A 14,058-nucleotide genomic window follows, 5' to 3' on the forward strand; every position below is an offset into this window, starting at 1 on the left:
CATGCTTGTTGCAACAGCCAACAAAGAGAGCAGATGGTCAGGCTCACTGACGTAGTTGACAGGTCACCACATTTCAGTTTTGTAGATCGTTACTCATGATGTTGACCACTGGATTGTCTGGTCTGGACTTGATTATTTACAGATCATGTTCATACAGCTGGAATATTGTTGAGTGCTGCATTAAACAACAAACAAACAAACACTTGAACCACTGGACCAACTTGGATGAGGTCTAATCCTGACAGCAAGGCCCATTGTTTATTAATTTCATCAATAAATACATGTTTGCAATATATTTTTACTTCTATTTTTGACTGATGTCTTTAGCATGGATGATAAGGATATCTGATGGCAGGACAATTCACATTCATGTCCAAGATGGCAAAGTCAGACATGAATGGCCATTAGAAACAACAGCTTTAGCTTCAAATTCCATCTTGTTTTATTAGGACAGGAATAAGTTGACAAGTAAGGATTCAGGGGTCAGTGTTTTAGATATAACTGTCATGCCATATTCTAGGCTGCATGATAGTCAGAATATAATATTATGAATCCATATTCAGAATTCTTAGCCCCAATTATTGTATTTCTCTAGGGCCAGTATGCCAATCAAATCTGATAGAGGAAATCATAGTCTGCATCGTTTGGCCATAATTACTTTAAAAACATCTGAAATCCTTGCATGAAGCATCGGTGGCTGAAGGCTTTTTTACATCTCGGTGATCTTGTCAACTTCAACAACCATTTCCTTGTCCTAATGAGGATACTATGGTAAAATCTGGTTCATAAATACTTTCATGAGACAGATATTGTGTTCTTTGAGTATTGATTTAATGTCAGAGATAAATATTTACATGTATTTCTTCACGTTTCATTGCATTAAAAGTTGCTCTTTTGCCTTCCAGGACATTTTCTTGGCAACAATACCATAATCAACCATTTACAAGAAGCAGGATTCAATGTAACACACACTGCCTCAGATGAAGAAATACCAGTGTAAGTATTTTCTGCTTTCATTAATATGTAAGTTCTTCCCTTGAGTGTAGCTGTCTCTTTAGTTCAAAGTTGGTCCACTCATTGGCAAAGAAATCAACCATCACATTTTGAGTATCAACTTTTGGCTGATTACAAATAATCAGTTGTAGCTGAGTCATGTAGTTTCGGTAAGCAATGCACACTATAGTTAAAAATGTTAGCTATGAACTTCTCGCCAGTTCAGCCATTGTACAAAAACTGAGCTATGACCTTCTATCAGAATTAGCCACAGTTAAAATAAAGATTAGCTACGATCTTCTATCAGGATCGGCCACAGTTAACAGAAAGGTTAGCTATGATCTTCTATCAGGATTGGACATAGTTAAAAGAATGGTTAGCTATGATCTTCTATCAGGATTGGCAATAGTTAAAAGAAAGGTTAGTTATGACCCTCTATCAGGATCAGCCACAGTTAACAGAAAGTTTAGTTATGATCTTCTATCAGGATCGGCAATAGTTAAAAGAAAGGTTAGCTATGATCTTCTGTCCACTTCGGCCATAATTACAGGAAAAGTTTGCAATGATCTACTGTTGGGATCAACTACAGTTAAAGGAAACATCAGCTACGATGTTCTATCAGGATTGACCATAGTTAAACTAAGCAATGACTGTAAAGAGACAGAATAGCCATGAACAAATATCACTGACAATCGGTGACTACACCAGGTGTCATGAAGAGTAGCTACAGCAACCAGGTCTCACACTGATGCCACCTGGTAGCTCTCCAGACAATCAAATACGGCAAAAGACTGGAAAGAAAACAAAAGACTTCTTTTAGGAAGTTATATACATTCCAGGTAACGCGTCTTCTGCATTAAATATATAAACCTCAGATAAGAGAAACTTTGAAGTGACACACTGAGTTAAGAAATCTCTGAAAGATGGAAATAAAATTGAAATATGTCCAGAGGATTTTTTTTTTTAAATAAGAAGACTCAAAAGACTGTACTGTTTGCCTTCCCCCATCGCTTTGAAAGAAGAACCACATGTTTATTTATCAAGTGTTTATCAGCATTTATCAAGTGAGTGAGTTATTTGACATATTTTACACAGCGTCCCGGATTGAATGCCTTTGATATGACATAGTTTTATGAGTTTTGAACTGTTGGTAAAAAGTGGTAAAATTTGGCCGCTTTCTTAATTATCTGAAATGGTGTCATGAACATGTCATTGAATATTTGATAAATAGTGACATTAAAGTGTAAATTTATGTTTATCACTTTAAAGGACTATTGAGCGTATGGAAATAAAACCTGAAATAAGTATTTTGGGAGATACTATATTTTGAAATTGTATTAAGTAGGGGTATTGTTAGGTAATAAATGTCATGTTTGTCCCATTAGAGTGATATTTTTTAATATCATTTTATGACAAATGCATTCTAAATGACATTTATGGTAGTGACATCAATGTGATCTGATGTATTATGTAAGATTTGCAAAGTGTTTATGAAATAGTTGAGATGATGATTGATTGACATTTTGCGGAAATGATTTGATTTTCAAATGTTTTGCATCACTAATTCAGACTCATAGGAACCAGATTTGCTCATGATAGGTCAAAAAGATTAAAAGAAAATTCCAACTGCCAGGTCATGTGTCATCATCATCATCATCATCATCATCATCATCATTAATCACTGTCAGTTACCATGAATAGCTGTATTGTGCACACAAGCACTATGTTTAGAGTTCATAGTCTATCGTTGTTTATTGATTAATTGATCAAATCATAACTTGTTATGATAAAATGTTATCTATTTTCATACTGATATGAATGGAATTTCATTTCCCCAGTGCCGATAGTGGTTTTAACCAAGGGAGGTTACTCTGTTATGTTTACATGTTGTCACTCGAACTTGACTCTTTGGCTGACTCTGATTTAAAAAGTCATTCCTTGTCAATATAAAGCTTTTTCCGTATGTTTTTTGAAAGGTAGTTTACTATACTACTAAAGCAAATTACTATCTGTAATGAGGCGCGATTTGATCATTATTAGCGTGAATCGCGCAATCACGCGTCCTAGAATAGACACTGCAGATGTTAGACAGCATGTAGATAACTTTTTTCATTTGGCTTTTTCAATATTTACACAATATTCAAACTTCAGGACACAATATTACCATCTGAGGAATGATACACATGATTATAATGTCATATGCGCAGATGAAAGTATCTTCATCGTCAACTGATAAAGTATCATCTAAATAGAGTTTCATTTTTCCCTTAGACACAATGCATTTTCCAAATTTAAAATCTTCCTGTGCCTCCAGCTACTTAATGAACCTTAAATATTTTCATTGATTGTGATAGAAATCACTTATTAGAGTGTACATTGCGAAAAAAGAGAAAAACTCATTTTGGTAATTTTCTCCTCCCTGACCCCCTTTGGGGGGTCACGGAGGGAAACACACACACACACACACCCCAGTCATATTAGCTGGTTGTGAGCACAAAGGTAGCCAAGTTGTTACAGTGTTGGCTCACTCGCCATTGCCTGGGTTTGATTCCCTGAGTATGCAACAATGAAGTGCATACCTTTTTTTTTTTTATTTATTTATTATCCATTGTTATCTTAGTCACCTTCATCACAAAAAGAATGGAGTATTGTTAGAAGGGATTTAAAATTTTCTCACTCACACCTCCTATGTCTATTTCTAGATTGCCCGAGTCACATAATTCTAAGAAATCCAATAAACCTCGGAGAAACTTTTTGGCTGACGTGACCTCCGAGTTCCCCCTCCCCTCGGATGTGCTCTATGGAGATATCCAGTATCTATTCAAGAAAAGGTATATCCTTTAAAGCTAGAGTTAGCATGGCAGATTTTACCTGTGAAATTTTTAACTGAAGTCATACCACAATTCCTGTAAGATTTTCAACACGCTGTATTTTTCATTCAGAGTCAAAAAGGACTCTTCAAGACAGACACAGAGACCGGTTTCATTTTTGGACAAAATCTTGCGGCAAACATCTTTTCTAATACCCAAACTGGACTTACAAATTTCCTACTTCATGTTATATAACAGCAGCCTGTGTTTCAGTTTGTATTTCACTGAAACTTTTGAAAACATAAATATTTTTTCCACAAGTTCATTTACTGTAGAATCCTGTATAAATTTATTGTCTCAGTCTATTGAACTGTGATTCATGGTTAATCAAATTGTCATTTACGCTTTGACATCTGTACATGACCTAAATCAAGCCAGCATTGGATAAGAACAACTCATATGACCGAGCAAATTTGACATTACATCTTTCAAGCTTTTCAATTCTGATACCTGTGAGTACAGGAAGCCTCTCCCTGGGGATTGGAGGACCTTACCTAGTCAACTGCATTTGATTGTTCCTTAAAGGACCTTGACCTTTCCCAAATCTCACCTTGAACTCATATTAAAATTGAAAGGAAAGAGTTATGCATTTTCTGTAAGTGTTCATTGTTTTATAGGAATTGTGGTTTAAAGACAGAATGATTAACAACAAGGCTATGATAGATCTGATTTGTTCTTATTTCAGTTCAATAAATTATTTGGTTTTGAAGCTTTTAATATGTCCTTATCTAAGAATATCTAGAAATTAAGACAAGTAACAATCTGCATGCATACTGGTGAACAATATATGGGATTTTTCTTTGATATTAAGTTTGATGCTATATTGCTTCGCATGCAGACTACAGTCATGGCAGTTTCATTTTTTTTTTGTCAAGGCTTCCTTTACAATGCTTACTCAGATCTTCATTTCATCATTTGCATTGCATGTTCTTTGGGGCATTCAAAGCTTGGTAGAAACTAAATCAGATTAAATGTCTACTAACCATCACAGTTTGGTGGAGGAACGTTTTACCAGTTTATCTGCTCCTAAGGAACATATCAGATGTTGACATGGTGCATCATCCAGGTTACATGTTGTCTGTAAACAGTTGACATTTTGCCTGAATAATTTGACATTAATTTCCTCATACATGTTCCTTAATTTAAAAGTCACTTGTACATGAACATTTATATATTTTAGGTGATAAGATTAGAATAAGAATTAGTGCTAAGAACTTTTCAAATTTAGTTCCAAGTTATGCTTTGAGACTGCAATATTCAGATGGTCTGAACACGGTAAGTCTTATATTGCTTCAAGTATTGCCAAATTTGTTTGGAACGTTATCGTTAGTACCTAACTACTGCAGTTTGTCTTTGACATTCTTTCTGTATAGATTTTATTGCATAACTCTCGCTTTTTGTCTCAATAGGCTTGATATATGTTGTGTGGGTAATAGTTTGGTAAGGCAAAAATTGTGTGTGCTTATTTTATAGCTTTATTTTTCACTCAGAAAATACAGTTGGAGTGAGGTGAGCTGCAGAATTCTTGGCACAATATTATGTTTTTGTAATTTGAAAGGGGTAGAAGTTAAAATATATAAAATATATAAATTATCATCTTTTTCATGCTCATTTTCTTCAGATTTAACCAAAAAAATGAATTTGCATTCATCATCTGTGTCTCGTCATCGTGTCTGTTATTGTATACTGAACCACAAAAGAAACGCAAGTTTAAAAAAGAATTAAATCTCATAAAAGTAAGCATTCATGTTTATTTAAAAACTTGGGGAAAAAAACCCAACAGAGTTGTATTTCCTTTGCAGTTCAGTACACTTTTGTTATGTCTATGTGGAGATGTTATCTCAGATTGTCAATGTGTGGCATGTATGATACAGGATCAGACATGAACAACGGCGCCGCAAGCAGCGGCGGAAACAGATGAAGGCCAGGCAGCGGCAGAAGCAGCTGGATGCCCTATGGAGTAGTCTTGATGTTGACAGGTATGAATGGATCAGGTGTACACAGGTGTAAACTGGGACAGGCAGGAAGGTATCAGAAGTGTACAGGTGTTAATTAGGTGGGAAGGTGTCAGAAGTACACAGGTGTTAATTAGATAGGAAGATGTCATATGTACATAGGCATTTTCTGGGACAGGTTGAAAGGTATCAAAAGTATACAAGTGTTAACTGGGATAGTTAGGAAGGTGTTAGAAATACACAGGTCTTAACATGGACAGGTAGACAGGTGTCATAAGTACACATGTTAACTGGGACACGTAAGGAGGTGTTAACATTGAGTTGTGTTATGACAGGTAGAAATGGATCATTAGTGATTATTATTAGGTCTTCTTTTCTCATCAGTTTTATTGCAAGTCCTTTTATTCCCTTTCAGTTTGCCCTTTGACCACAGAGGAAAACGAAAAAGAAAGAAAAATAGTGGTGCCAGAAAAACATTCAATGATCTGTGGGTCAGAATGGATGGAGATGGGTAAGTAGGTGATACGTATGTCATCATTACTTATATTTTTGCTACAGAGCCTGACTCTTAGCATTTGCAAATCCAAAGTCCAGATATTTTTCGTGTAGTACAAGTTAGTTTAACAAATAGATACTTCTGCTGTGGGTTGGGGTAAAAGTTGAAAAGAAACATACATGTGTCTCACAGTTGCAATCAACACAAAACATTAATTTAAAGTGATCTGGTATTCCTAACATACCAGTTTGTTTGTAAAATATTAAGATGGACTATTCATTTCTGACAATCATGTCCACTTCTGTTCTAGGCCTGATTACCTTCAAGAGGCGGAGACTCCTCCCAAACATCGCCAGACAACATTTCCGCCTGTTAACAAGTATTCCTTTTACCAAAGTGGAGCTTCAAACCTCCAGTCTACAGTCTTGTCATTGTGCTTGGCAATAATATGCTACACCAACATATGATTGGTCAACAGTAGTCATGTGATGACATTGTGCTGCAGAAATGGAGAAAAATGACTCTAATTGGACAATAATACATGAAGTGATTAGAAAAGTATTGTGATTGGTCAGTTTGGATCATGTGATGAGCTATGATTGGTGAGAAGGGATCATGTGAAGACCAGATTCTCTGTGATTGGTTTGGAGATGTGTACATGTGATAAAGACTTTCTTGTTGTTGAATTCCAGACTGATTAAGTCACAGGGAAAGTGGTACATATGTTATTGTCATTGTAATATAGTGAAACATATTAGCTGCCAAATATACTGAGATAACTTATTTGAATTTCATTGTTTGATCCACCGTATCCAAGACATATATGACTGAGAACAGGTTATCTATGACAGATTGTCTATTGACTTCAAGGCATTTGCTGTCCTATTGTCACAGGCTTGCAAAGAAAAATATATACCATTAAAAAAAGTACTGATAAAATGCAAATCATGAAGCCAGGGAGGAAACAGATTATGAAGAGAAGTGAAGGGAAAATGTGACAACTTATTCCATTCCTTTGGAAATGTTTCCACTGTATCTGTATATCACTTTTCTCATATACACTGGCTTTGGTTAGCAGTAGGTTCGCAAAATGGAACAACCTCTACCTTTTTTTATGGTATATGATCCCTGAAATAAGTGTATAATAAGACTGAATGATTCCTGTAGAGAACCCTCAAGTGGTAAGGAACCCTAGTCTGAAGTCTCTGGAGCTGGGAGGATTACAGGTGGCTGGAACTGGATGGGATGGAGAACGAGAGTGTGAATGAATCAAGATGGCCAGGTGCCTGTAAGGGATACTCATGCTCCAAGGCTAGGACACACCATCATTGAAATGTATTCCATATCTCTGAGAATCTGCCATGAATGTTACTTTTGATCTGAGTCTAGCATATATTTTGAAATATGGTGAAAATTTGTGGTAATGACACAGGTTTTACCAAGTTGTTGAGTTTCCATTCAGCTGCTGTGCCAGTGGTTATACCTTATACCAAAGTTGAATTCCATCCTATGAAGTGATCTGTTAGCGTTAGTCACATAGGACAGTTAGACAAGCCGTACAGAGCTTTCTTAAAGAGGCACTGGGACTCTTGATCTGGTGTCAAGTTTCAGTATAGATCCAGAAGATGTGTTCAGTGTTTTGAGTGAAACTGCAACATGGCCTCTAAGTTACCTTGGTGATAATCAGTAGCTAGGATTCATGATTATTGCATTTTATTCAAAGGTCATTGTGGTTTCTGCTTCCTCAGCCGATGATAAGGATGTTATGAAATGGTGTCATTTCTGGTGCCAGGGTTATTATGGTTTCTGCTTCCACAGCTGATGATATGGATGTTATGAGATTGTATTATTCCTGGCGCCAGTGTCATCATGGTTTCTGCTTCCACAGCTGATGATATGGATGTAATGAGATGGTACCATTCCTTGCGCCAGTGTCTTCATGGTTTCTGCATCCACAGCTGATGATGTGGATGTTGTGAGATGGTACCATTCCTGGCACCATTGTGTCATCATGGTTTCTGCTTCCACAGCTGATGATGTGGATGTTATGAGATGGTACCATTCCTGGGGCAATTGTTGTCATGGTTTCTGCCTCCTCAGCTGGTGATGTGGATTTTACGAATTGGTGCCATTCCTGGTGCTATTGTCATCATGGTTCCTGCTTCTTCAGCTGATAATGTGGAGGTTATGAAATGGTACCATTCCTTGCCCCAGTGTCATCATGGTTTCTGCTTCCACAGCTGATTAAGATGTTGTTTCTGTCCATTTTCATACCATGTTTTAAAAGCCTTTTGTGTTTAAAGTCCCGAGATTTCAACATTTTAGATTTGACAGGTTCCGGTTCTCTAAAGGGAAGCAACCTTGTACAGTGATGTCGTGGCACCTGAGATGACTGAGCCACCTGTGCAACCTTCTATGACAGTAGCAGTCTGTAAGCAGTATGACAATCAGGATACCCAAGCTTTCAGAGAAGAGAGAGATGGTTGTGAGAGAAATTATCTGTGATTGCTCTAGATTGTATGCTATTTTGCAGAAACGTTATCACCATGGTTTCCACGCCTTGTCAGTTTATCATCATGGTTACCATGTCTTGTTGGTTATTGTCATGGAAACCATGGCTTGTCACTTTTCATCATGGTCACCATGTCTTGTCAGTTATTGTCATGGATACCATGTTTTGTCAGTTCATCATGGTTACCATGTCTTGTCAGTTATTGTCATGGATACCATGTTTTGTCAGTTATCACAATGGATACCAAAGTCTTGTTAGTTATCTTCATGGACTCTACCATGTCTTACAGATTTTGCTATGGATACCTTGATTTGTATGTTTGTTTTGTGTTGTTCATTGTACATAGAGTTGTTCCTGTTATGTTTGGGAATGTGAATATTTCAAACTCAAAATCGAAAAACAGATAATGGAAAGATTATCTCGGAATGCCCAGGTGTGGATACGAGCTAGTTTGCAGGCCTTGACTATTTGAGGAAACCTTAAGTGAGTGAGTGAGTATGGTTTAGTGCCGTTTTTAGCAATATTCTAGCAATATGATGGCAAGGTACACCACAAGTGGGCTTCACACATTGTACCCATGTGAGGAAACAAACCCAGATCTTCAGTGTGATGAACCAGTGTTCTGATCACTAAACTACCCCAAAGCCCTGAAGAAACCTTAAGAGTTGAGCTCTTGTATCAATTACTGGGTAACTTATGCCTCATGGTGAACCAACCCACAGCAATTAGAATGATACGCAGTCAGACTTAGACGCTTCAGTTCAGTTTAAAAACTTTTTCATTTTGGAAAACAATACTGAATAAAGAGCTTTATGTTTCATGAAAAAAACTGCCAAGTACAACCAATTTCAGTGTCCTAGTTTTCTAAGGTTCTTCATTGTTTATATTTCAGTGTAAATACCTGAATGTTGACTAACATCAGTGAAAGCTATGGCAATTCATTAAAAACTCATTTACTTATCAAAACCCAAAACATTAGATCAGTGTCATTTATTATGGTTGATCTTAAAAGAAGAATCTTATCTCCACTGTCCAAGTAATCTAGATAATTGGATTTGTAAAATGTTTTCGGAGAACTGATGGTTGCAATAATTGAAGTGCGGTACATATCATGTGTATACATCAAGTTTGTACTTGGTCCCCCATTGATTTAAACTACACCAAAACCAAAGATAAAGAACATAGATTGATCTTGTGTGGGGAGACACCTTGGGATCTGCCCTCAACCAATCATCACAGTTGCTTCAACTCCTACACCGACAACTGGTGCCTTTATCGTCTAAACACAATTATGCCTGTCAAATGAGGATGGTGGGTAATCTTAGAAAGTAAATATTTACGTAACTTATTGCCTCACTTGGTTGAGGAGCAAGTGTTACAGGACCTGGAGGAAGAGTTAAATACTATTCGCCGACAGATATAATTAAATCAGAGAATCTCATTGGCTGAGAGTGGCCTGACATGACGGAGTTTACAAATTAATTTAGTGTCAGTTTGTGTTGACAAGTGCTATGAGACTGGTTGCCTGTATCTGGGTGGGTTTGTTGTTGCTATTAAATGTTATGTCTATCAGGAAGCCGTCTTACCTAACGTTGCAGATGTGTTCATAGATACCTAGATTTTGTGATCATGTATGTTTTTCTGCTTATGTTTTTCATTTGGGGATAAATATTTTACTGATGCTTTAACAATGATGTTGAATATTATGAATACATGATGTATTTTAAGAGTGAATTGGTTATTAATTTTGTGATGCAATGATTTAGTTTACAAAGATAAGATATGTTATTTCCAAAGTATGTATCATATTGTACTCGCAAAGATAAGAGAGAAGCTGATCTGGTGATCTGAATTCTTTGTTTTATGTGAAAAGGACCCAACAGAAACGTTTAAACATTGACTAATATTGATAAATCAATGATATATATTTCATTCACTATCTGTATGCTTGTAAGTAGGTATTATCACCCATAAGCAGATCAGCGTGAACTCCACTTCGAAGCAAGCAAAGTACTTGCGATATTGCATTTATACACAGGGAGTAGATGTCATATAGTCCGAGATATCAGTGTTGGTGAAGAATGAGGGGTTAGACTATTTTCATTTAATAGCATTTAATCCCATATACAAGAGCTTTAAGGGGAGGTGCAATACCTTGTTCCAAGGACTGGGAATTTCCATTATAAAGTTCATCTGACTTGTCTAGTTCTAGACATGAAAGTATTCACATATTTTTACATATTTTCTCATGGCTATGAGCAGTGCTGAAAGTTGCAATAAGCAAATTTACCATTTTTTTTTTTTCATTTTTAAGCATTAGCTTGCATGTTTGTTATCCATACCGTAGATAATAGTAGTATTTTTCTCATTATTTCTTATGTGATATGTAAACCTTTGGTAGAAAGAGTCTCATTTCCTTTTCAGTATGAGCCAAAAAGACTGATTAATTTAGATTCTTGTTTAGCAGATCTTCTAATGCCAGGATGCAGGACATAAATCTGAATACACAAATTGATCAGTGTTTACTTAAGGCCAGTTACATTTTTAAAAAAAAAATTATTTATCTATTTTTTTTTTTTTTTTTTTTCATAAAATTAAGATTACCAGTGTTTGGATTATTCAAAACACATGAAAGTATGTTTTCACAATTGTCACTTTGGGAAAAAAGGTTGACCCAGTTTTAACAGGTAGTGGTGTAAAATATCTCGAAGAAGACATTTCCTCATCAGAATTTTCATACAAAATTCTAAATTAAGGAATAAACACCTATAGGGCAAGTGATGCTCGAAATCCATTTGTGTATTTGGAGCCCTCAAGACAAAACACTTACTTGTAAATTGTGTTGATATGGAAGGAATGAATGATTGTGGTTGATGAGTTGGACCTACTTATCATATGGCAATATGATAAATTATATAGAAGGACTGGTGATACTTCTAGGTATTTTGAATATGGAAAAAAGATAACTCACAAAGTAAATGGTTATTCTGTCTGATAGTGGTATGACTTCATGTTCCAAATAATTACCTTGTGCTGCTTTCATGAAATGAATGAGTGCTACAAAGGTTTTACAGACTATTAACACAGGGTACAATAAGAAGGAAACATTTTTTTAAGTTAAGTTACTTCTGTTGTGAATACATGATGTGAGGCCAGAACAGTTTTTCCAGGAAGTTGCAGGAAGTTGGTCTAAATATTAGGAAACAGAAAATAATTGCTGTTTTGGCTAAACTCATGTTTATATGAATTCATACTTGCATTTTGTGAATTAATGTTTAAGATGTTTTATGAAAAGATAATTCACATGAAGTTAACCTGGCTCTGTAGTAATTTTACCTTGTCTGTCTTGCCAAGTTTGTATTGTATTTCTAGCAGTTTTTCTGTATGTATGTTGGCAGATTTAGCTTGTATATTTTGGCAATTTTACTTTGAGTTTCTGGCAATTTTAGCTTTTGTAATTTTGGCAATGTTCATAAACAGGACAAACAACTGAGCTGGTCTAACGATGTACGTTTGCTCTATCATGGTGTTAACGGTGTGACTGTCACAGTTTGCTAAATTTCCATTTGTTACAAGTTTTAAGAAATCACAATTATCACTTCATACGACATCCTGTATTTGTACATTTTGTTGTAAAAGCATGTTCATATTCTATATATATAATAGCTTGTACAAAGTGTCATTGACTATTTATGTGTTGTATATTGCGGATGTCACTCATACGCTGTGTAAATGACGTCTGATGATCAGCTGTTTTCTCTACCTCAGTGAATGGAGCAATACACGCAATCAATACACAGTGTATTCTCATTATAACATTGTTGAATAAATGTCAAATATTGGACCTCTTCTTGTGCTGTATCAGAGTGTTTGACTATGATTGGTTGGAAGGGCCGTAGACACCATTATGAAAGAGTTTTCTGCTAAAAAAGGTTGGGCAAGCCGTCAATAGTAACTAAATGTAAAGCTTTGCAACCTGTTTGGCTTACCTGAAGAAAATCGGCTCGCTGCGTGTCTGGTTGGTACAATGGAGTTAGACGATGTCACATGGCGGGTTTATGTTTGTTTGTTTTATACTGTGTTGGTGTTATATCACACATGCTCCATCTATATGGCGGCACTCTGTAAATAATTAAGTCTGGACCATACAATCCAGTGATCAGGAACAAGAACATTTATTCAAGCAATTGTGATACGATGACGTGTGTCAACCCAGTTAGAAAGCCTGAACATTTGATACGCTAGTTGCCGCTTTCGACAAGAATGAGTGGCTGAGGACCAATTCTAACCTGGATCTTCAGGTTTGTATGATATTGCCTTGAACAGTATTCCAGTTACATGTACTAGTATATGACATTGTGTCAGTGTAAGATGTCTACCACTTTGACACACAGGAATGATGTCAACAAACCTATAAACATCATTGGGATGAACCAGGATTCAGGCACTCTCTTACATCTTTATTTTTCTGTTGTTAAATGCTACACTCACCAATACTGCAGCTACAACTGTAAATAATGGAGTCTGGACCAGACAATCCAGTGACTGACATCATGTGGATTGATTTATGCAACTTGGATGCATGCATGAACCCAGTGAACGAGTTTGACCACCCTATCCCGCCTTGTACAAGCATAGGTTGCTGAAGACCATTTATAACACAGATCTTAATGGGCTTATATCTGAGTGAGTGAGTGTAATCCTATGCATAACCCCACTATACAACGCAGATAAAAACTGACTTGAGCCAAACCTGTTAGTGTTTGGAATCGGTTGAAATCTCAGAATTTGATGAATAATTCATTACCAACGAACAAACATCCAAATAAAATTGGTTAGCGTCATTTTTCTGACTCTCCAATTCAGGTTAATCCAGGTATAACATGATGCAACTTGCTACTTTAAGGAAAGGAATAATACGTCATGAACACAAACTTCCTGGAGTATTCAAGACATATATAGTCTTGGCTTTACAGTTAGTGAAGTGAGCTTTCTAATGAGGACACATTTTTTCAGGCCCTAGCAACCTCGAAGATATGTTCCATTTTTCAAATGCTTAAACAGAAGTTCCAAACCAGTTTGTGTTCAACTATGAGAAAATGTGATGCATTCCTTGGTCACTTGGTCACTGAGACCAATCTTCCATTGTTTCCGTGGGAACACCACTGTGCATCTCAGACTGGTGCCAAGGGAAATAATCATGTAAAGCTCATAAGCCTTATTTCTCACAAC

General features: G+C 36.3%; 1 protein-coding gene across 1 annotated transcript in view; it reads left to right on the top strand.

Annotated features, from left to right (window-relative positions):
* LOC137290387 (metalloprotease TIKI1-like) overlaps positions 1-7,223 on the top strand; it is a 91,758-nt gene extending 84,535 nt beyond the window's left edge. The window contains exons 4-8 of the mRNA XM_067821288.1: positions 906-996; positions 3,696-3,824; positions 5,738-5,842; positions 6,234-6,329; positions 6,625-7,223. Coding sequence (XP_067677389.1) covers positions 906-996; positions 3,696-3,824; positions 5,738-5,842; positions 6,234-6,329; positions 6,625-6,781 — 578 coding nt within the window. The 3' untranslated portion in view covers positions 6,782-7,223. The remainder of the gene's footprint in view (positions 1-905; positions 997-3,695; positions 3,825-5,737; positions 5,843-6,233; positions 6,330-6,624) is intronic.
* The last annotated feature ends 6,835 nt before the right edge of the window (positions 7,224-14,058 follow it).

Source organism: Haliotis asinina, chromosome 7 (assembly GCF_037392515.1).
Source record: "Haliotis asinina isolate JCU_RB_2024 chromosome 7, JCU_Hal_asi_v2, whole genome shotgun sequence".
In the NCBI taxonomy this organism is placed as follows: Eukaryota; Metazoa; Mollusca; class Gastropoda; order Lepetellida; family Haliotidae; genus Haliotis; species Haliotis asinina.